At 42.3% G+C, this 23,557-nt stretch overlaps 1 protein-coding gene across 4 annotated transcripts in view; it reads left to right on the plus strand.

Moving 5' to 3' along the window:
* DUSP10 (dual specificity phosphatase 10) overlaps nucleotides 1-13,503 on the plus strand; it is a 49,434-nt gene extending 35,931 nt beyond the window's left edge. For all 4 annotated transcript variants that reach the window (XM_033144730.1, XM_033144732.1, XM_033144729.1 and 1 more), the window contains exons 3-4: nucleotides 6,682-7,062; nucleotides 12,211-13,503. In XM_033144730.1, coding sequence (XP_033000621.1) covers nucleotides 6,682-7,062; nucleotides 12,211-12,476 — 647 coding nt within the window. In that variant the 3' untranslated portion in view covers nucleotides 12,477-13,503. The remainder of the gene's footprint in view (nucleotides 1-6,681; nucleotides 7,063-12,210) is intronic.
* Nucleotides 13,504-23,557: the final 10,054 nt, after the last annotated feature.

The following is a 23,557-nucleotide window of genomic DNA, read 5'->3' on the forward strand; positions in this document are numbered from 1 at the left end:
GGTGGTTGGTTAACTTGCTTTTGGGTGAATTAAAATAAATCAATGGAGCTATAAAACATTACACAGCACAGGCCCCAAGGCCTTCAGGAATGGGCTATGCTGAAAATACATTTTTTAAATATAAAGTTCATCAACTGTCATAGGCAAGGACGACAACACTTTTCGGAATATCAAGTGCTTGTTTTTTAGGCTCGGAACTTGCATTTAATGCCATCGCTAGATGTTAGTGAACTTTGGAGCACGTATTCCATGATCATTGCTGATGGGTGGGCTGTGGGGCATTGCTAGAGGAAAGGATCTGATGACTTCTTTTTCTGATTTTGCATAGATACATCCAAAAGATAGCTTCAGATAACTGGATGGTCTCTCCGAGCTTGCTTTCAATAATGTCCAAGCAGGATATAATTTTGCTTTACTCTCTGGCTAACAACATGATGACACATATATGTTTAGAAATAACAACATACTCTGAACCCAACTACAACCAATGGATTGTGTCTAAGTCATACTTGGAGCAGACCAACTGAAAGAGCTGATTTTTCAATGGGACAACTCTGAATAGGACTTAGTCAGATGCAACCCAATAGTTCCCAGGTGCATGTTTTGGAGGGGACTTCAATACATATTACGGATACAGTCAGATTCCAAAAACATTAATATTTCCATTTATAAATAAATGTATGCTGAATGTAAGCCATTATGTTGTATTTTTAGCCAGTTTTCCTATCCCCCCCTCCTGTCTGAACCTGTTTACTGTTGTAAAACCTCACACATACAGAATGTAAAAGAATGGAAGTTTACAACCCCCCCCCCTCTCCACTTCTCTTCCCCCAATCTTATACAGTCATACCTTGGAAGTCGAACAGAATCCAATCCATAAGTCCATTCAACTTCCAAAATGTTTGGAAACCAAAGCACGGCTTTTGATTGGCTTCAGGAAGCTCCTGCAGCCAATTGGAAGCTGCGGAAGCCACAACGGATGTTCAGCTTCCAAAGAACATTTGCAAACCGGAACAATCACTTGCGGGTTTGCGTCATTCGGGGGCCAAAATGTCCGAGTCGCAAGGCATTCGACTTCTGAGGTACGACTGTGCTGTATACAGTATCAAAGTCTCATATTGAATAGGAATGGTTTGGAAAAAAGACTTTATCATCAGAAAACAGACAATGTATGTAATTTTGTAACCCAAGTTTTTTTTTTTTTTAATAAAAACAATTTAAAAAATAAACTTTAGTCCTTCTTGGGTAGATTTTATCTTTTGCTTGTTTGCAAAGCATTTTGAAAATTGCTTGCATCCCCCAGGATCCTGACTGCTACTACAACAGATTAATTTTAAGGGGTGTCCAGAACACACTCTAGTCCCGTTGTGTTGGATGAGTTTCAGTTAGTAAGGCTTGCGCATGTGGACAAGGTGCTTGGATCAGTCAGGATGACCCCCTGTGCTCTAGACTCTTGTCACTAGCGGCTGATAAAACTAGCAGGGTTAATGCCTCCCTGCGAGAGGGGATGGTCGCTGCCTGCTTGAAGGAAGCCAGTGGTCAGACCACTCCTTAAGAAGCCCTCCCTGGATTCAGGAAGTCTAAAGTAACAAAATGCCTGTGAACCAGGAATGTCTCCATTGCGAGGTCCTTATAGAGACGTGCCTGGTTCACAAGCATTTTGCTTTAGGTATACAATTGTTTTACTCCTTAATAATAGAATAGAAATGTCTATTTCTATATTACTGATTTTCACTTTTATTTATGCGAAACGTGGCTTGCATAAAAACAATACACGCCAGTGAAATTTCCTTAAAAGCAAGGGGAACATAAAATGCAACTGTGTATCTCAAATCAAACAGAGTGGTGTACAAAACGAAATGAAACAAAAATAAAAAAGGGAAAGAGTCCAGGAAAGCAGAAGTGTTTAAAGGTCATGACAGTCTCTAACTCATGAATTACACAAGGGAGGACGCTACAGAAGGTTAGGCTGCAGGAGGCACACTTCTGCGTTGTAGGAAGTCACAATGGGGTGGTCGTTGAACACCCAGTATGGTTTCCCCAGGGGTTTTTAAAGACTTGCCTGCTTTGTATGGGGAAAGGTGGCCTGTTAGACACTAGCTTAGACATTCTTATTTACCCAGGTTTTAAAAAAATGTTTATAGTACTTCTGTGTTTCTGTTTTATTCACTTCTGCTTATGTTGTTGCAATTTACTGTTGTACACTTCCCTGAAATAGAAATTTGGAATCTGCACTGTTGATTTAAAATGTTTATATGCTGCCCTTCATCAGTTTCTGTTGTTCATAATCGCCTGCCCTCTCCCATATTATGGTTGCTGGTGACTTTCCTGGCCCTACTCTTTTTGGAATTAGGAAAGGATGTTTTTGTATAGGCTTAGGGTTGACCTTTGGCTACTTCTTACACTGGTATGCCTTTTAAGGTGGCTACTTTCCCTTGCTTGCCTGCCATTTTAGTGATCTCATGAGTAGAGAGAGAGAGAGGAGAAATTTGATTTCACTCTGCATTTCAAGGTGAACCTACCTAATTTGCACTTCTCAAAACAATGTGAAACATAGTTGTCTTTTATTTATTCATTTTATTTGTATGCTGATTCTCTACAAAAAAAAAATCATGCTCAAAGTGGCTCCAACAAAGAAGCAGGGATGCATTTCAAACGCTACGAAAACAATTCCATAATAACATAGCAAAACATAAATATGACAACATACCCAAAACCCACATTTCAATACTGTAAATATAACAAGGTTCTTTAAACAACATGCAACATCCTAAAGCAATAAGAACAAGGGAGCTTTAGTTTGACCTTAGTCCTAGAAACATCCCTCCCATGTTGTTCCTCGCAGTCCCTCCCCTGCAGCAACCATCAAAGAATCAAACTCCTTTTCGGTTTGCAAGAAATGTGTATATTGGGGGGGGGGGGTAGTGGTTTGTGCACAAAAATGCAAATGTTAGGGGAAATGACATATAATTTTCTGCAAGAAATTTCCCCTAATAATACATTTTTGTAAGCCGGAAATGCTCTTATATTTCTAGCAAGTACTGAAGTTGTATTGAAGGTTGCTCACTCTCTTTGGGCAGAGGCCCTGTGTTTTTTAGGAGCTGCATAGCAAGGAAAATGAATCAGGTACAGCATAGCGATAAGAAAGTCTGCGCAGATTGAAATTTGCCATCCTGCAGCTGTTAAAGAGATGGAGCTTCTGTCCCTATGGGCTGGTGCCCATTGGGACTGGTAGGGCAGAAACCAAGGGTAGATGGAGTCAGAGCCAATGGCAGGCAGAGCCAACTAATTCTAATCTTCTCCCCCATCCTCTTCTTTGATGAGCTCTTACAAAGTTTGTTTCAACATTGACACTAAAGAGGAGGAAGCTGTCAGGCTGCATCTAAGTAAGAAGGCAGGTAGGTTGAGGCGGACTGAGGGTAAACTGGGCCTGGGCCCCTTTAGCATTAATGGACCAGCCTGCACTGGCTTTTACTGTGTGTGGATGGGAGTGACAACCCTACTTCCCCCCAAAAGAACAATTGGGTATGGCTAAATAAGCACTGAGAGTTAGTAGAAAAAATGTTTGCAGCTGTGCTTAAAGCCAGAGTTGCGATCTGTTGATGTGTTGATCTGTTGATGTGTTGATCTGTTGATCTTTCTTGTGTAATATGGGAAGACGTAGGTAAAAATAGTTATCCAGCTACCTTTGCTCTGAATTGGGGGAAAGGGACCAGAAAGGACTTGGATGAAGCCCAAAGCGAAATAAACTCACTTACGCCAAACATTCTGAAATGCCTTTATGCAACTAACTTCTAAATTCTGATTGTCAGATTTGTCAGTTGAATGAGCATTTCTGATTCATAAGCGAGCAAACAAAAATGGCAGAAGGTTGCTCAGATCTGTAATCTGTCCATCACCTCTTTACCTGTGCTCTTCTTACCTTGCGTTCCTCTCTTAAAGTAACCGGTTGGTGTTTCATTATTTCACATGGTATAAAAGCATCTCTGTTAAAGTGATAAAAGATAAGTGTCTTATCTTGGGGGGGGGGGGAATCTTGGCTGGAATGTCTAAAGGTGTTTTTTTCTGGCACATAGGCTTATAGACAAAATAAGAATAAAAAAGAATTGTTACCAAAAGGTCTCTGAGCTGCCATAGTTTGAACCTTTGCCTTTTACCAAAAGCAACTACTATTATTTTTCAACCTTCTTTCCAAGAGTTACATCACTTTTTAGACAAGGTGTCTCTGGTTCTTGCAATTTTCTCTTATCTTTGTCAGTTTGCATAAAGCAACATTTCTCTTGCATTAGTGCCTTATTTCACATGCCATTAGTGAAAGCTTAACCTATAATCACCCATGTGTACACAAGGGATATAGCTGTATTTTTCCTCCTCCCTGTCAGGCAAATGCTGCTCCAACCACCTGTTAGCATTACATCACTGGCTCCCAAGAACACAGTTGTACCAAAAGGCCTGAAACAAAGTAGCTCTTCTTGCATTGTTTGCACTCAAAGAGCTGATGTCATGCCGAGCTGATGTCATTGTATGTCTTTGTGTAATTGCCATGGAAACCAGGCAGGTGGGGAGCCTGAGCTGATGTCATCTCGGAACGAGGTGTAGAAAGTTCTTAAGCTCCTGTTTTTCTCTTCAGATTTTGTGGAACGGCGTTAGACAACAAATTGGAAAACCCCAAAGTATGTTAGGACAATATTATTTTTAAAAAGTGTATCAGTCTTGGGTGCATTTGTTGAAACCCCCTCACCCTTCCAAGTGTCCTCTCTTTGAGAAATCTTCTTTTATGGAGCAGAATCATCAATTATGGAACTACATAAGGAGTGTTACCCTTTCATAGGCAAAACAAAAATGTTATTGTGGAATCTAAATGGATCATCTCCTTGATTTGAGAAAGGGGGGGGTATTTATTTTCTGCATCTGAAAAAAGTGCTATCTGGGAATTGAAAAAATTATAAAATACATGTGTAACACAACCATGTTTTGTTTGTTTTTTTAGTTTGAAAAAAACCTGGAAGTGTTCGAAAAACTGTTTTTGAAAAACAGTTTAGCAGTCACTGGACTGCATTCAGAATAGGCTTGCTTAAAATATATTAGGTGATATCCACTGTTAGTAAGACTCAGAGTAGACCCATTGAAATCATTGGATGTTGACAAGGCCGCATGTGCACTATACATTTAAAGCAGTATCAGGCCATTTTAAACAAGCATGGCTTTCACCAAATAATCCTGGGAAATGTAGTTTGTCCAGGGTGCTGATTGTCGTTAGGAGACAGAACTAGAATTCTCTAGAAAGAGGGAATGATTGTTAAGCCCCTCTGGGAATAGAGGACACCTAACAACTCTCAGCATCCTTAACAAACTACAATTCCCAGGTAAGTGAAGGAAATGACTTTTCACACTATTGGGAATATTCCACTTTTTCTGTGCGCCAATTAGCTACCAGTGTATAACACCCTACAGTTTGGGACCAGGATACCAGAAAGTTCATCTCACCCCTTATATACCCAATCAATCAGTGCACTATGGAGTTGAGGGCCTCCTGCAGATACCTTTAGGAGATCCTAGAGTTTGATTGAAAGCAAACCTCCAAATCTAATGGGTAAATCATAGAAAGGACCCTGAGGATCATCAGTAGTCCAACCCCCTACAATGCAGGAATATGCAACTGTCCCATACGGGGATCGAACTTGCAACCTTGGTCTCATCAGCACCATGCTCTAACCAATGGAGCTATCCAGGCTCTACACAGTGTATAACTCAGAACTTGTGGGTTGAGGTGCCTCCCCTCCCTTTTGGAATTTCCGCTCTGTTAAATATCACATAGGTGCCGTCACTGAAGACCGTCTACTGAAGACCATCATCTTCCAACAAGCCTTTCAAGTAGAGATGTTTCCCAGTCTACATCTATATGACTGCATCTATATGACTGGGAGTGGCTGCTGAGACCATATAACACCAGTCCTGAAAGTCCTACATTGGCTCCCAGTATATTTCGAAGCACAATTCACAGTGTTGGGGCTGGCCCTTTAAATCCCTAAATGGCTTTGGCCCTGTATACCCAAAGGTCCAGCACCGAGGGCCTTCTGGTGGTTCCCTCACTCACCCATTCCCACCACCCTTCTGAGTAATACCCCTCCCCACTCCCTCACTATATTTAAGGATCTGGTGACTTCTGTTTCAGTGTATCTGAAGAAGTGTGCATGCTCACGAAAGCTCATACCAAGAAGAAACTCAGTTGGTCTCTAAGGTGCTAATGGAAAGAATTTTCTATTTTGTTTCACTCTGAGAAGTGAGGTTACAAGGAACCAGGCGGAGGGCCTTCTCGGTGGCAACACCCTCCCATCAGATGTCAAGGAAATAAACAGCTATCTGACATTTAGAATACATTTGAAGGCAGCCCTGCTTATGTTTGATGTTTTATCGTGGTTTTAATATTCTGTTGGGAGCAGCCCAGAGTGGCTGGAGAAAACCCAGCCAGATGGGTGGGGTATTATTTATTTATTTATTTATTTATTTTATTTGAATTGCAACATTTTATTATTTGTGTGCTTGTCAGCCTGGGCTCCTTTGGGAAGATGGGTGGGATATAAATATTAAAAATGATGATGATGATGATGATGATGATACTAACTAATTAATATCTCAGGTTCCTGACCTTCTCCTTTTTAAAATCCCTCTGTGCTGCAGGTGGACTCAGCAGTTTTAAACAGAACCACGAAAACCTCTGTGACAACTCCCTCCAACTCCAAGAGTGCCCCGAAGGCGGAGGAGGGGGCGGTGCTGCCGCCGCGGTGACCTGCACGCTACCTCAGTCCATCCCGACCACCCCAGACATTGAGAACGCCGAGCTCACGCCCATCTTGCCCTTCTTGTTTCTTGGCAACGAGCACGACGCTCAGGACTTGGAGAAGATGCAGCGGCTGAACATCGGCTACGTCATCAACGTCACCACTCACCTCCCTCTCTACCATTACGAGAAAGGCTTGCTCAACTACAAGCGGCTGCCGGCTACAGACAGCAACAAGCAGAATCTCAGGCAGTACTTCGAAGAGGCTTTTGAATTCATTGGTAACTATCCCAGCAAAACGGCCACAATGGCTGCTTTTGCGGCGCAAATGCATTTAGTTCTGGGCTGACAGGCGTGGAACTGATTATCTTTGCCCAAGGGGGTGGGAAGCAGCTTTATCGTGTTGTGTTGTTGTCTGAGCATTTCAGCACTTGCAAAACTTTCCGTCGGCCTATGGTAGTGCTGCCAAAGAAATCTGGTTGCTTCCAGTGTTTTATTATCGTTTTTTGGGCCTCTTCGTACATTATGCAGCTGGGATAGCTCAGTCAGTAGAGCATGAGACTCTTAATCTCTGGGTTGTGGGTTCAAGCCTCACAATGGGCAGGAGATTCCTCCATTGCAGGTGGTTGGATTAGATGACCCTTGGGGGTACCTTCCAACTCTGATTCTGCGATGTGCATGTGTGTTTAAACTTGCAAGATTTCAGGAGCACACCTGCATTTTCTGGAGGGGGCATGCTAGATGGGCAGCTGCTGACAGTGGCCATTCTTGTATGATTCAGATGTTTGCAAAACACCAGTTTCTCACATTCAAACTTTGGCTGCCTTCGGACATGGGAAATATTGAGTTTGTTTTCCTGATTATGATGCTAGCACTTCTGCACCTTGCACCCTGCAGTACCTGTTATGGAGTAGCAGTGTTTTGATGGATATACCAGCGTGCCACACTAAACATCATTCCCAGCAGTGGCCATGGTGTGACACAAGAACAAATGTCATTGGACAATGTTGCTTCTCCCACGCTCTTTCCACACATGTGTGCTTCTCTTCAGGAAAGAACAGTACGCCAGTATAACGTCCCAAATTTCATCACTTCACTTCCATCATTTTCTTGGTTAAGGTGGCTGCAAATGGATCTTTTTCCTGGAATTAAATTGCATGGAAACGAGTGCCCCAAGCAACTCCCTGCAGCCTCAATTCTACGTTGAGGAAAGGTGGCTGCAAGAGGGAGGGTGGAATGAGAAACGTGGGCTGACATAAAAGCCAAGCCAATGGGTACTGGTGGCAGGGAGATCATGTCCACAGTCACACCTGCAGTGCATTAATCTGTTGGCAACTCATTGATGCATTGCATTAAACATGTGGGTGTTAGTGGGAGGAAGCCAGGAGCATGTGGACATTATAGGTGGGGCCAATGGGTGTGATCCTGCTCGCACCTCCATGTATGACATATAGGTAGCAAGGAGTTTGATTGAACACCCCAGTGCACAGAAGGTGACAGCAGTGGGGTGTTCTAGGTCATACGCTGAAACTCCCATTTGGCTTTACCTTTCAGAGTAAGAATGTTGGTTAAAGGGGTGGTAGAAATAGGGGATTTTGCTGCCAGAAGATGTGCCGATGGCCACCAATGTGAATATTTCTAAAAAGAAGGAATATACCAATTCGTGGAAGATAAGGCTGTCAATGACTGCTAGTCATGGCAGCTATACGTAGGAGATGGACTGAACAGCCTAACTCTTTCTCATTTCATTCTTGCTGGTGCTCAGACACAGGCTCATTTTGTTCTGTGGTGGAGATTATAGATGGATTGATCAATCAATCAATCAACTGATAGATAGATGATAGATGTAATCCACATTTAAATTTTATGCATTTTGTATGCAAAATGCACACTTTTTAATGCTTCTCCAATCTGTAATATATGCAATTTGCTTGTATCTTTCACACAAAAGTTATATTTTTGTGCACATAATCTGCACACAAGCTACATTGCAGCATCTAGAAAAGTACATAATCGACAGGGGATTGCATTCTGATCTGCCTGCACTTTCGGGAGCGCTGGATCACATCAGTCTGCTGTGAAAAGCAGGCTGAACAACTTCTTTCCCCATCCCTAACTGTATGCTACCTATGGTTTCAGAGGCATTAGGCCTCTAAATACCTTTTGGAAGGAGCAGCAGTGAGAGAAGCCAGTTGCCCTCATGCATGTCGTGCTTGGGGGCTTCCCAGAGGCATCTTATTAGTCACTGTAGGGAGGAGGGTGCCTTTGGGCTGATCTGCTGTGGCAGTTTTCCTATCCTTGCTATCAGGGAAAAATCATTTTGTGGCTTTCTTCCTAGAAAGGTACCACCTGATACTACTAATTCTAAATTCTACTACAGAAAGAGATACGACTACAGCATTTCTCCCATTTGAAAATTTAACTGCTTTTAACCACAGCCAAAGGAGATTGCAAGCCTTTCTCTCCTGACGGCACTGATCTCACCACGTGACATAAATGTTTACTCAGTGCCAGAGTTCTGAAATCCAAAGTTGAGCAATACCTTTTATTTGGACCAACCAAAATGTCACAAAAATAGTGAGCAAGCTTTTAAAGTTCTTTTCTTGTGTTTTTTCTCCCCCAGCCCCACCCTGTATAGACTTTGTATAGACATACAATACAATGATGGAGGGTTCTGGAGAACTCAAAAGCTTGCTCAATGTTTTGAGGCGCAGTATTCCCCCCACCCCCACCCCCGTTTAATATACCGTTAATACCTTCTTGTGATTAGGATAGGTGTTCATAATAAAGAAAAGCAGAGCCAGTGTTGTCTTTGTGGAAATCTTAGTCCCTTTTTGTATCTATCTTTTACTACTGTGTCATAAATGTGGGAGGACAGTGAAATGGAGGGCCAAAAATGTCTACCCTTGACTGGTCCTTTATTAACCAATACTTTACAGACTGTCTCTTAAATACCACTTAAGGCTATATGCTGGACAATTCTTTCTATCTATCTATCTATCTATCTATCATCTATCTATCTATCTATCTATCTGTCATCATCTACCTAAATTAAATTCTCACACCCCACCCCTTTTCACTTTGGTAACTATAGCCTAGAGCTATGCCTGCATGTTTGATGAACATATATTTCTTTGTCTTGACTTTTTAGTAGGATAAATATTCTGTTAAGTAACTAGTCAGAGCTTAGCTTTGCCCTAGGGACAGTTTAAATTGGATCTACAAAGATCTGGGTGTCTTAAATAGATTTTCTCCCTGCTCCCAAAGCAGGGGTTTATGAAGGCTGAAATAAAGGCAGAAGGCTTGTGGAAAATCAATGTGTGTCCTTCCCAAGAATCAACATGAAGCACAGTCTGGTTCCATAAGACAAGTCGTGCTGGATCAGGCCACCAATCCACCTGGTTTAGGTCATATTGAAGGTCACTTTCACATCACCTTTTTTAGGGATGCAGCTAAAGATATATACAAATGTGGAGAAGCACACACCCAACACATTAGGAACTGGAGGTTTGCTGCAGGGGAAATGTGGTTTCCCAGCATTCCTAGGTTTCTGTCTCTTAATGTGTGAATTGGCCCTTGCAAAACTCATGAATTACAAATACTTAACAATTTCGAAACAAAAATTCTGGATTCTACGTGGTTTCCATAATTCAGCTGGCTTTTGGCAAGCCTTGGATAAAAGGCACATATGACTTGCTGTAGTGTAAAAAAACAGTGAATATTTTCCCCCTACCAGATCAGAAGGGCTATTGGGAGAAAAGGTTGTGTGAGGAGGGTCACCTGTGGCACGTAGGACAAACCACATCTGCCATCCAGAATTTATCTAATATTGGTTTTCCCTGCCCTTAAGGCAGCACTTTATTTTTCCTTCTTGCTGTTGCCTGTGTTTCAAAATATCAATGTGAATGTGTATCCAGGATGCCAACTTGAATACAGTGGTACCTCGGGTTAAAAACACCTTGGGTTACAGACTCCGCTAACCCAGAAGTAGTACCTCAGGTTAAGAACTTTACCTCAGGATGAGGACAGAAATCGCGCAGCAGTGGCACGATGGCAGTGGAGGCCCTATTAGCTAAAGTGGTACCTCAGGTTAAGAATGGTTTCAGGTTAAGAATGGACCTCCGGAACAAATCAAGTTCGTAACCAGAGGTACCACAGTAAAATATTGTAGAGAGTGGGAGCAGGCAAGCCCCGCCCCATATAATTGATCACAAGACGTGGCACACATACACCATTTGAATGACAATGCCCATCAACTGAGGGGGGTGCCCTCAAATATTTTATTCCACCCCTAGGAGTTGGCTCCTATGATGCACACACAAATACCCCCAGAACAGGTGTGTTCCACACTACAACATTATGTTTCAATATAAAATCAGCACTTTTTCTTTTATTATATAATTGCAGTTTCCCAGATTTAAAGCTCACCCCCCCTCCCCCGGGCATTTCACAATGGTCATGTTATGTTGTTGAATGAAGAATGCGCACTAACAGAGGCCATTGTGCCCATGGTCCAGACACCACCCCAAAAATGTGCATGAACAAAGTGGTATTTAAAAAGTGGGACTTGCGTACTGCAAATGATGACAATGGCATGCCTAACATATTCTCCAGTTTGTCCTATCTGTGGGTTCACTTGGTATAGTGTGAAAGCCTTACATCATTTGGAGGCACTGCACCTAGTTTTCAAAATCCACTGTTTATTCTGTTCATTTGAGCACATTCTTCCTGGTGTCAGGAGCTGGTTTTGTGGCACATTCTATGTCCAACATTGTTAGGAGTAAAAAGGGTAAAGAGGACCCCTGACTGTTGGGTCCAGTCACGGACAACTCTGGGGTTGCGGCGCTCATCTCGCTTTACTGGCCGAGGGAGCCGGCATAGAGCTTCCGGGTCATGTGGCCAGCATGACTAAGCCGCTTCTGGCGAACCAGAACAGCACACGGAAACGCCGTTTACCTTCCCACCGGAGCGGTACCTATTTATCTACTTGCACTTTGACGTGCTTCCGAACTGCTAGGTTGGCAGGAGCAGGGACCGAGCAACAGGAACTCACCCCGTCGCAGGGATTCGAACCGCTGACCTTCTGATCCGCAAGCCCTATAATATAATGGCCATATAAACATGCATTTCTCTGAGGAGCAATATTTTTAAAATGCATTAGCCTGGAATTGGTTATTGCAAGAATAATCTACAGATCGAGGGAGGGAAACAGGCACAATGATTTTTGGCCATTTCCCAGTTGCAAATGAGAGAAATTAGGTGCATACTGAGTAACCTCTGCAGGGGCTATAGGCTTCCCAACTCTTGTAAGTGAATCTCTGGCTGCTGCTTATTTTGAGGGATGCATTAGGAGCTCCGGTCTCTTGACCTCTGGCTTTCACTCATGGAAGTGAATGTTGACATTTTATTTCTGTGCTTTTTTTTTCCAGAGGAAGCTCACCAGTGTGGAAAAGGCCTCCTCATCCACTGCCAGGCCGGTGTGTCCCGCTCTGCCACCATTGTCATCGCTTACCTTATGAAGCACACGCGGATGACCATGACTGATGCCTATAAGTTTGTCAAAGGCAAGCGACCAATCATTTCTCCTAATCTTAATTTTATGGGGCAGTTATTGGAGTTCGAGGAAGATCTAAACAATGGAGTCACGCCGCGAATTCTCACGCCAAAGCTGATTGGGGTAGAGACTGTCGTGTGATGGCAAGGAAGCACGTGACTAAAAAGAGATGTTCGTATTCTTCACTTGACATCGACTTGGAAGGCTTGGATTTACCCCGTTTTTCTTTTTTTCTTTTTAGCTTTATTGAGGAGGGTTTATTATAAGACAAAACTTTGGACAGGAACCTTTTTGAAGAAAAGGTTTTAAAAATACAAGGACTTCACAAACATTGGGCAAGTCCCTTCTTGAAAAGAGGATGGTGGGGGGGGTGCTTTGAAGAAACCAGTTTTTTAAAATCTCCTTTAAGAGAGAAACTGGACACTATACAATTTTGTTCTTCCCTTTTTGGTTATTCAGCTACTTGTAGAGATTATGACTAAGTAGTCTGTGCAGGTTCATAGACCGAAGACAGCTATTTTCCCCCCTCCAAAATAAAATACAACCAGCCAAAATAAAAAAGCGAAAAGACAACTAAAACCCACGGGCGGCCTTGAGTTTGCAAAGGCTTTGCTACAGAAACCCTAAGCAAAATGCTTGCTGGTGCAAAGAAGATCAGAGCAGCTTAAAACTATCTGCAAATCCCTTCTCACCCTCTTGACTAGAGAAAATCTTTTTATTTGCTGTGTTTCATCTTCTGGTACTATTTTTCTATTTGGGGGTTGGGGGGTAGGCTAACACCAAGGGACTTGACCATTTTACGCCATATGCCTTTACTGGCTTCTTGTGCAATAATAGTTTTGAGTAATGGAAAGAGTTCTTTATTTTGAGTGTTCAAAGCAGTTACAGCTGGCTGCCCATTAATAATATTAATAATATTTTTAAATAGCATAAAGGTGGCTGGCTTGATTTAAGAAGAAGGTATACAACAACAACAAAAAGCAATTATTTTTTTCCCTTTTTCCGATTCTGGTTATAGTGCCATACACCTTGTTACATATGTATATCAGAATGTACAAAGATCAAGAACGAGCAAAGTTTATTTAAAATATTTTTTCGCACAAAATACTGGTGTGTTTTTCTGTTCATGTAAAAAGTTTGATTATAAAAATGAAAACTGTTTTAGAAATTGTGAGTGTGTCTCCTTTCCCTTATTTCTTTCGTGAACGCTCCTATGTAGTTAGCTTTCCACTTGCAATAAGCAGCAGGGCATGGTGCGGTGGTGGGAGGGCAGATTGTGGCACAAGGGGAGGGCAGTACTTGCCATGCAGATGTTCCACGTGGCCCCTGTCTCATCTAGATGCATGTAACTATGGCATTGGTCCAGTGAAACTATGGTTTGTTGGACAGTGAATGAGTATGATGCCCACACACTTCCTTCTCCCTTTCTCTCAGGGATAGGGAACCTGTGGTCCTCCCAATGTAGTTCAGAGTCCAACTCTCGCCAGCTTGGCCAATGGTCAAGAGTGATGGGCAGTGGAGCTGGCAGCATCTGGAGGACCACAGGTTCCCCAACCCTACCTTCTGGGGTTTCTTAAAGGACAGTTTCTCAGACTTAATAGGAAATGGCAGGTTGTTGTTTTTTAAAGTCCTAGATGCACAACAGAAAGGGAAGAGGGTGCATGTTAATACAACTCTTGTTTTCAGTCTGATAAAACGTGGTTTATTCAGACCAAGTTTATCTTGTTTGAAAGGGGCCTGGGCAACAAGTTGATCTGCATGTAGGCATATCCACCTGGCCCAGACTGCACATGTGTTCAGATGCTCATAATAGCATTTAAACTAGATGGCAGCTGCAGGGCACACTGGTGAATGCTGCTTTTGTGGCTCCCATGCAGTCTTAAACAGGCCTTGAGTACTCTGTAGTACAGACGTCCAATCCCATTTTATTCCATTTTGGGTCAATTTTATATTGCTCCCATTCTCCTTTTTCACTGCAGGTTTATTCTGCAAGCTCCCAACTCCAGCATTTTCCAGAGAGCTGCTATTTTTGTGATGAGTATATGTGGAGCAAGGGTTGATTAGATAGCTAGGTAGGGAAAATATTGATGATTGTAGGCTACATCCACCTAGGGTTTTTAGCTAGTGGTTTTTCACACATCTCCAACACTTGCCAAGCACATGCACTGATCCCCAGTTGTCCGCATACCTGAAGGGAGAATTTCAAAGCATATAGTCCATATGCTTGAATGTTGAAGGTATACTTTCTGGATGAGACATAGACATAACTGGTGGCTGAAGACTTGCTTTCTTCTTCTCTTCTCCAGTTCCCCTCAGCAATATATCACAGCTTCTATAGCCTACATACCTGTATAGTAGGGGTATTTAAAATGAGAGTCGTCATAGCGTCCTCTTTTTTGCTCTTCAAAATATGGCAACCCTAGGAGGTATCCATGCATCCATGAATCAGTAACATGAGAAGGGACTATGGAGATTTCCTCTCGGTCAGCAGCCTGCTAACCAATTACAATTTTGCACCACTTGGAGCATTTTCCACATTAAACAAAAAAATGATTCAATTGCGTGAATTTCAATTGGGGAAACAGCAAGATAGAAGCAGAATGGAGGCTCAGTAACAATCCATTCCATGGAAAACGCTGCAGAGCCTTGCTTTCCCCACTCCTCCACTAGTTCGCTGACTAATTTTAACACGCACATGGAAAAGGCCTTTTGGTTTCCAGCTCCTTGTGCTTTTGAATAGTTATTTTGTGTTTGAGCTATAGCAGACTTCATTTGCCCACCCAGCCTTATTTTATTTTTTTGGCCATGGTCACATCAGTGTGAGATGCATCTTATAAAGTGGGCATTTATCACTGATCTCTCATTTAGATGTGCTAGTCTTTGCTCCCTTTGCCAGTCCAAAGATTGGATATAATCCATGGTAAAGTTCTGCTGCTCAAGTGCCATTAAAACGAGTGCTTTTGTGCAGTTTCTGTTCATTTCAATGGAGCATGCTGAAGAGCTTCCCAGTGAGTTGTGCCTCCTGTTAGTATGAATTTGGAATGATTAGAGAGATGTTCCAGTTAGATTACCTTTGTAGGATTTTTGTACTGCAGTGAAGGCTCCCCCACCCCCACCCCACTGCTTCAGATCAAATTCTATACAGGCAGAATAAAGTGAAGTGAGGTGTGTAAAAAAAACAACACAAAAAACCACTGTGTATATTGACCCCAGATGTGTAAATTGCTGTGCACTTTTACTGAACAATGTTGTTACTATACATATATTTTCTTGAAATTTTATGCCTTTATTAAACTATTTTTATACAAGGATTGGTTATTTTTGCTTTCTCTGAACAGTAGTAGACTTTCTGTCTGGATTTTGTTTCTCCTCAAGGAATTTTGTTAATACAAAGAAGAGCCTCCTGAGTTTCAGGAAAAAAATGATGAGAGAACATTTGACTAAAATTAGTTGGCTAATTTCTAGGGCTGCTTCTCCAATTCTTTGCACCCATCCTGAAAAAGTTATAAATATTGGTCTGCTTCAAGCTCCATTCTACTGGAACTTGACCCACTGAAATTGATGCACATGTGTTAGTCATGTCAATTAATTTCTGTGGGTTGCTGCTGAGTATGACTAACATGGGGCACAACCCATTAAACTTAGCACATGCCTCTATATCATAATAACTAAAATATCATAATAACTAAAATATCATAATAACTAAAATATCATAATAACTAAAATACAAAGCGTACATTTCATTCAGCAATTTGTTAAGCGTATGCTTAACAGCACGTAGACTAAATTTCAAAAAGCATAAAGAGGAAAGGGTTTCTGTTGCTGCTCCCCAAATTTCACAATGGTTATATTTACAGTGTCTTTTTATATGTATGGAACTTGGCCAATAGTAAGGGACCACATACTTCTTAAGCACTCAGTAGTGTGCATTTTTTAGGTTGCAAATTTCCAGAATCTTCCAAATGTAATTCTAATCCGTTGGCAGATTCTGAATACCATGGAAAGTTCATGAGGATGGTTTCTGTCAGGGTAGACAACGCTGAGCTAGGTGGAGCAATGGTCTGACTCAGTATAAGGCAGCTTCCTAGATTCCTAACTGATGGAACCGACTGCAACAAGATGTGGTGATACTAGTTTAGGAAGTTCCTGCTGGGGTTGGGCTAGATGACCCTTCTGACACTACAATTCTCTGATTCTGTGAGGATTTAAAAGGGGGTTGTAGATAAAGAGGGGAAATGCTTCTAGCCATGGTGGCAATATGCAACCTCCAGGTTTTGAGGCCATAGACCTCTCCATGTCAGTGCTGGGAATTGAACCTGGGATCTTCTTCAGCTGAATCAGTTGCTCTTACCACTGAGCTGTGAGCTGTTGCGCACCCTTCTGTGGGTAAACAATACTCGGACAACCTGAGCTTCTTGATAGAGAGACACAAAAAATCGTGCTATGGCTGCTCCCTCATGCTATCCTTTATGAACACTGTTCCATGACTGCTAAGAAACAGCCCTTTGACTCGATAAACAAAGAGCGGCATGTATGATTCTGCTCCCAGTTTGATTATCCTATATTTATAACTCGCCTCATTTTCCATGGAGGCCTACAAGAGGCTGGGCTCTGATAAGCTGTCGTTCTCAGCGCAGAAACAGCCCCAGAATAGTTCCAGTGTGTTGTTTCTAATTGCAACGGATGAGCAGACTGGCTCATTAATCCTCCCCTATCAGCAGTGCATAACTTGTCTGCACCAGAATAGCCCTGATCTCAGCAATCCTGCATTTCAGCCCTGGGCTTGTGTGTTCAACGTATTTGGGAAAGGCAAGTTTCCACCACAGGCCCAAGGGGACTTCTACTTGACTGAGCTGGCGTTATATATAGTCGAGGCTGTGCATCACCCACCGAGGTTTATGTCATTTCGTAAGAAAATATATCTGTGCTCTTTATGTTTGCATTATTTAGAGGAATCTTTTTCCAGCCACATTATTTAGCAGATGTCTTTTATTTTTCTTTCTTTTGGAACACAATAGCAAACCATGCTCTGGGTTAGAAAGGGGAAAGGCGAAATACTTTATTTTTGTCTCCTCTTCTCCCCACACTCCTTCCACTATAGAGGATAAAAAGGTAAAGGGATCCCTGACCATTAGGTCCAGTCGTGTCCAACTCTGGGGTTGCGGCGCTCATCTCGCTCTATAGGCTGAGGGAGCCGGTGTTTGTCTGCAGACAGCTTCCGGGTCATGTGGCCAGCTTGACAGAGTCGCTTCTGGTGAACCAGAGCAGCGCACGGAAACGCCGTTTACCTTCCTGCCGGAGCGGTCCCTATTTATCTACTTCCACTTTGACGTGCTTCCGAACTGCTAGGTGGGCAGGATCTGGGACTGAGCAACGGGAGCTCACCCCATCGCAGGGATATGAACCACTGACCTTCTGATCAGCAAGCCCTAGACTGTGGTTTAACCCACAGCGCCACCTGGGTCCCTACTATAGATGATATAAACACCTAAATATCTGCTGATTTACAAGTTCACTTTTTAAAAAATATATTATCTTTTCGAGATGGACTGCTGGTCAAATGGGTATTGCAGTCTTTGCTGCAGTTACTGGACCAATACTTTTTAATGTGCAGGGAGCAAATTTCATGCATCTCTTGTAGATAAGGCTCCTAGATTTGGACTGCTCCTAAAGACAGTCTAGAATAGCAGCAGAGAATTCAAAGCAGTATGCACTGATTTAAATTAGGGATTGGGAACCAATTGTATTAAATTATTTATTTGCACGTTTATATCTGATTTCCCCCCCAAGGAGCACAATGCACCACCCATGATTCTCCCCACTCGCCATTTTACGGTATCCTCACGACAACTCTGTGAGGGTAAGTTAGGCTAAGAGACAGTGACTGGCCCAAGGTCACACAGAGAGCTTCATGGCTCACTGGGGATTTGAACCCTGGCTTTCCAGCAATGCTGCAACCACGGCAACAGCATATGACTTTTGTGTCCCTATGTCTCTCAGCAGCTGGGGGAAGAAGCCCAGAGGGAGAGAAAGAGGGTGGAATGCAATGCAATGCAATGCAATGCATAAAATAAAATAAAATAAAATAGGTGTGTGCAAGGCAAAAAGGGTGGAGCAGTGGCAGCCGGTGGGGAGAGAAGAGGGTGAAACGTACAATGATAATGTTATCTATAAGAATAAAAGAAAATTATTATAAATTAGTTTAGAGATGGTATTTAAAACCAGTCAGATTAAATCAAATAAATAAGGAATATTCAGTATTACGTTGGAGGAGATGCCAGGAAACGGAGAATTATGTTCACATGCGGTGGGGTGTAAATATGTACAGTTTTTCTGACAAAGGGTGTTTAAGGAGATAACAGAAATCACTGGGTTAAAGCTGACTGAAAGTCCAGAGGTAGCATTATTATCAATTTACCATGGGGTGGAAGGTTCACAGGCTATGAAGGACTTGCTCACAAATTTATTGACAGCTGCACGTGTTATTATAGCTAAAAAGTGAAAGGGGTAAGCAGCATACAAAATGGAAGAATGGTATAAAGAGGTGTGGGATATAGCTATTAATGATAAATCAACATGTGCCATTAAGGTAAGACGGGGAATGTGCAGGAGAAATGATTTTGAGGAGATATGGAGGGTGTTTGTAGAATTTGTACTGTTAAAACGGAAAGGGGTCAAACCATCACAAGAGGTGTTGAAATTTTGGGAGGCTGGATAGTTACAATGGAATGTTCTCGGTGATGGGGTGCACATTTTTATTCTTACTCATTTAAGATTATTACTTTGTCAAAATAAAATAAAAAATTAAGAAAGAAATAAAAGAATTAGAGAATCATGGGAGTGGCTCACCTCAGAATACAGACCCTGACCACATTCACCCTAGACATTTAAAGCACTACAATACCATGTCAACTAGTTTCAGCTGCATTACGGATCTGAATCTAATAGTCTTGTTGCGGCCATGTTAACTGAATGCCAATCACCGGGAGGGTTAAGAGGGATTGAGAACAAAATTAAACTGATAGGAATCTCACTAGACTCCCTGTACTGGTTATCAGAAAACGCTGCATTTGATATCATTAAACGCAGATTGTTAGACAACGAATTTCAAGAACTTAGTAGCCAAATCATGAATAGTGACTGTGTGCATGTCTGGGAATGGTGCGATGTGAACAGCCAACAGTGACTTATCTCTCCCATTTGGCTAACCTGAATCAACACAGGGCGTACATGCTAGCGAGACTGAATGTGCTACACCTTCAGCAATGCTACAGAGAGGAGTCCAGAAAATACTCCTCGCAGAGAGACTATGCCCCCATGGACTGAGTGGTATAGAACCAGTCATGCATGTTCCTTTGCACTGCCTCTTGTATCACACAATTCGATCTATGTTCATTAATCAGTTGGTTGTTAGCAGGCAGTGGCTCTCAGACAAATGTAAGGTAACCTTCCTAATGGATGGGTTCCACAGGATGGGGATAAGATGGAGATAGTAGCCAGGTTTCTGTAACACGCAGTGAGGATTTGTGAATATTATACGGCAGTGTTTTAACTGTTAGATGTAGATTTCGCTGAGCGGTTTTACTGTACTGAACCTTTCGGAGTTTTGTCTATATGCCAATGAAGATTTGAGATGGATGAATTGCCTAGTCATGGCTCTGCCCCATCAAAGGAATCTGAGTCTGTTAAGGGTGCTGAGAGTTGTTAAGAGACCCCCTAACAGAGCTATAGTTCCCAGAGCCCCTTGAAAAGAAACATTTCTGGCTCTCGAGGCAGAGCATAGCCATCGTTCCCAGTAGCCACCGAGAGCCCTCTCCTCCATGAATTTCTTCAATCCTCTTTTAACAGATTTTAAAGGATTACGCTCCTGTGGATCTGCTCCTGTTTGCCAGTGTCCATGAAATGTACCAGGAACAAGGACAGTCCTAGTAAATGCTGTGGGAGCTAGGGAAGCTGGGGCCATCAAATATTGAAGATCCTTTCCCTATTTAGAGGAGAAATAAATAATTGAGCGCATGCTTGAATTATGAAAAGAATCCATTGTTGCTAATAAATAAATCACGTAGCGCCCCTCTGAAGTGTTGGGTTGGCTGCAGCTCAGGGCTGTGCGCATTCCATGCGTTCAAAAAGATGGCCGTGGAAAGGCAGAGTCAGGCATCGGAGAGAGAGAGCGCAAAAGAAGACATATATTTGCCTACAATTTGCACATGCTAGTTTAGAAATCAGGGTTGTTATTTAAACCAAAATACAATGCATCTTCCCCATGGTTGGCAAGCCTGTGGCCAGCTGACATCTTGTGTACCTGCTCATTCTGCTGCCTGAGTCCTAAATGCCCCCTTCTCTCCCTTCTTATAATAGAGGGTCCCTTTGGTGAGAGGAAAACAGGACACATGGCACAGAATCAGATATTGTTTTGTCAGAAAGCAAACAAGCATGTGAGAACTACCAGCTCATACTCCAATTCCGAGCAGCACTGAATAGGTCAGAAGGCGAGGCCCTCTATTGCATTACTTCAATGGCAGCCCCTCCAGGAACTCTGGCCACATTCACACACTACATTTAAAGCACTATGATGCCACTTTAAACAGCCATGGCTTCCCCCCCAAAGAATTCTGGGAGCTAGGCTCTTGAGAGTTGTCAGGAGACCCCTTTTCCCCTCCCAGGACTACAATTCCCAGAGTTCCCAGATTGTTTAACTACTCTGGGAATTGATTATACTCCTGCATCGTTTCACCTCCTTGGTGTGAGATGATCTTTTCTGCTTGCCACATGGCTGATGAAATCCCAGGTGCCCTGCCAGAGAAAGGTAATTCGAGCAAGACTTGCCCACCCCATTGGACAGCATTGCGCTTGTGCAGTTTGTGAGGCTCCACCAGCTTGAATAATTCACAGCTTGTCAGCATGGTGCCTGCAGGTACCAATATGGACACAAGTACCTGCTACAGTGCACCCAAAAGGTCTCAGTAAATTTCCCTTCAGAAATCCACAGTGCATGAATGAATGTTTGCTCTTCCAGCTTGGTTCCAGGTCCAGGCTCTCCTGTACTGGACATGTCCCCTCAAACATGGCAACATTTCATTGGATGCCAGGATGCACTTCCTCCTTTCCCTTCTGAACAGAGGAAAAGTGCAAAGAGCTTCTCTGTGAGCAGGTGTTGCAGTGGCAGATGTAGGTCTTCATTGATATTGGGAGGGCCTGGCTGTACCATTTTGTGGTCCTGTCTCTTTTTCTGCTCTCTTAGATGTGGCAGCCATTTTGTATTATGCCACACACCCCATGATGGCCCTCTTGTGACTAGCGCCTACAGCACTATCCAAATTCAAAATGTCTCCACTGGCCCAAAGTTGTTGGCAAATGATGGAGCAATTAAGCCCTTAAACATAAGCATTTCAACCTATTTAAATATGGGATTGATCTACCCTCAAAACACAATGACAGTGGCTTCACAAACATTCAACAGCATTTCTTAAACTGCCATGAAGGACTTTTTATGCCTCAACCAGACAGGTGTCAGAACACAAAAGCACACTAGTGTCCTCAGACCTTTTATGCTTATACTGTGCTTAAAAGCAATCATGCCTTTTCAGGAAAATTTAGTTACTCTATGAGGGGACTTTGTGACCCTGAGCTCTTTGTGTGATGTAGAGTTACCGGTAACTGTCACTAAAACAAGGTTAGGCTTTCTGTGAGACTTTGGAATTAGGCACAAATGGGAATAAGTAGCCTAACTAAAAAGACACTGAATATTGATAGAAAAGGATACACAATGAAGAAAGGTGGGTAAGAATGAAAGAAAAGAGAGATGAATGCTGGAATGTGAGTGTCCAAGGAATATTAGTTGAGTTACCACTAGGGATATAAGGTATCGATTTCCATTCTAACCCACATGCATCACATGCAGTGTTGTTTTTGTTCTGCTGCAGTTCAGTTTCCTGCAAAAACAATGTTATTCAGCTTGCTGTACACTGTGCTGCACTTTTTTTGATAATAATTTTTATTAGTTTTCAATAATAGCCTCATTATAACAATGCCAAATTATGATACAATTACTAATACTAATCATTCAAATACCAAATTATATAATTTAGGTGGCTGCCTGCATGCTAGAATTGATGGTTTGATGATTTACTTTATTTCTGCATTCCAGAATCTTATTCATTTCAATTATACTCGAGTCAAAATAATAATCCCTTATACAACAACTGCAATATTAACAACTTCCATTCGTATTGACACATTAAATAATATATAAATATACAAGTGAGGCACTCAAACTGTATCCTTGTTCTTCAATCTTTCTGTCCATGATGTTTCTTCCTGTCCTTGTAAAATGTTATGTCTATCTTTTCCTGGTTGTTGCTGTTCTCCATCATGCCTTGGATGGAGCTAATATCCCATTGTTGTTCCAGAAATTCTCCATTGCTACAATTTGTTGCTATTCTAACTATGCTTTCAATTATTATTATTATTATTATTATTATTATTATTATTATTATTATTATTATTATTTTAAGACATGGTGATTTGCAAAATAACCACCTTCAGGTTCACCTGTGCAATCTTTGTGGTTCTAGTCACTTCTTCAGTTGCCTTCAGTTAGTAGGACTTCTCTGGAGTAAATGGTCAAAGCATTGCAAGCAAACTTTTCTTAGAGAGAAGAAAGTTGTGCCAACTGCAGTGCTTATCCTTGACTGGCTGACAGTTGCATTCTGAATTACACGGGCATCAGATGGGGGCCTCCTTAAGTCCTGGCCTTGACAAAGCAATTATGGAATGAACTGCTGACTGAACTGCACAGTTTCGATAGATGGCATCTGCTTTCTCTCTGTTCCAGAGGATGTTTGGGTGCAAGATTCCATCTATTTTTCAAATCCAATATATCATGGCCATGTTGTAATCATGCAGAAATCCTCTTTGAAACCCGTGTGGCAGTGCGACAATGCATCCTACCGTACAGAGGACAGCCCTCTATTTGACGTGCTGTCTGAATTAAAGATTAAAGAACCAGAAGGGGGGACAGCAAGGGCCTTGAAGTTACCCATCAAGAATTAACACTTAAACAAACAGACTTGGCAGGCACCCACTTGTTCACGGTCTTCCCCGCTGTGGTGAGATGTATTGTATTTCTATTCAAGTTATAGCAATCATTTAGGGAGGGGCATGGACATGTGAGGCCACTCTAAATGATCTCAGCATTGGGGCTGAATGTGGCTTGTGTGTGG

The sequence above is a fragment of the Lacerta agilis genome, chromosome 3 (assembly GCF_009819535.1).
Source record: "Lacerta agilis isolate rLacAgi1 chromosome 3, rLacAgi1.pri, whole genome shotgun sequence".
NCBI classification, from domain to species: Eukaryota; Metazoa; Chordata; class Lepidosauria; order Squamata; family Lacertidae; genus Lacerta; species Lacerta agilis.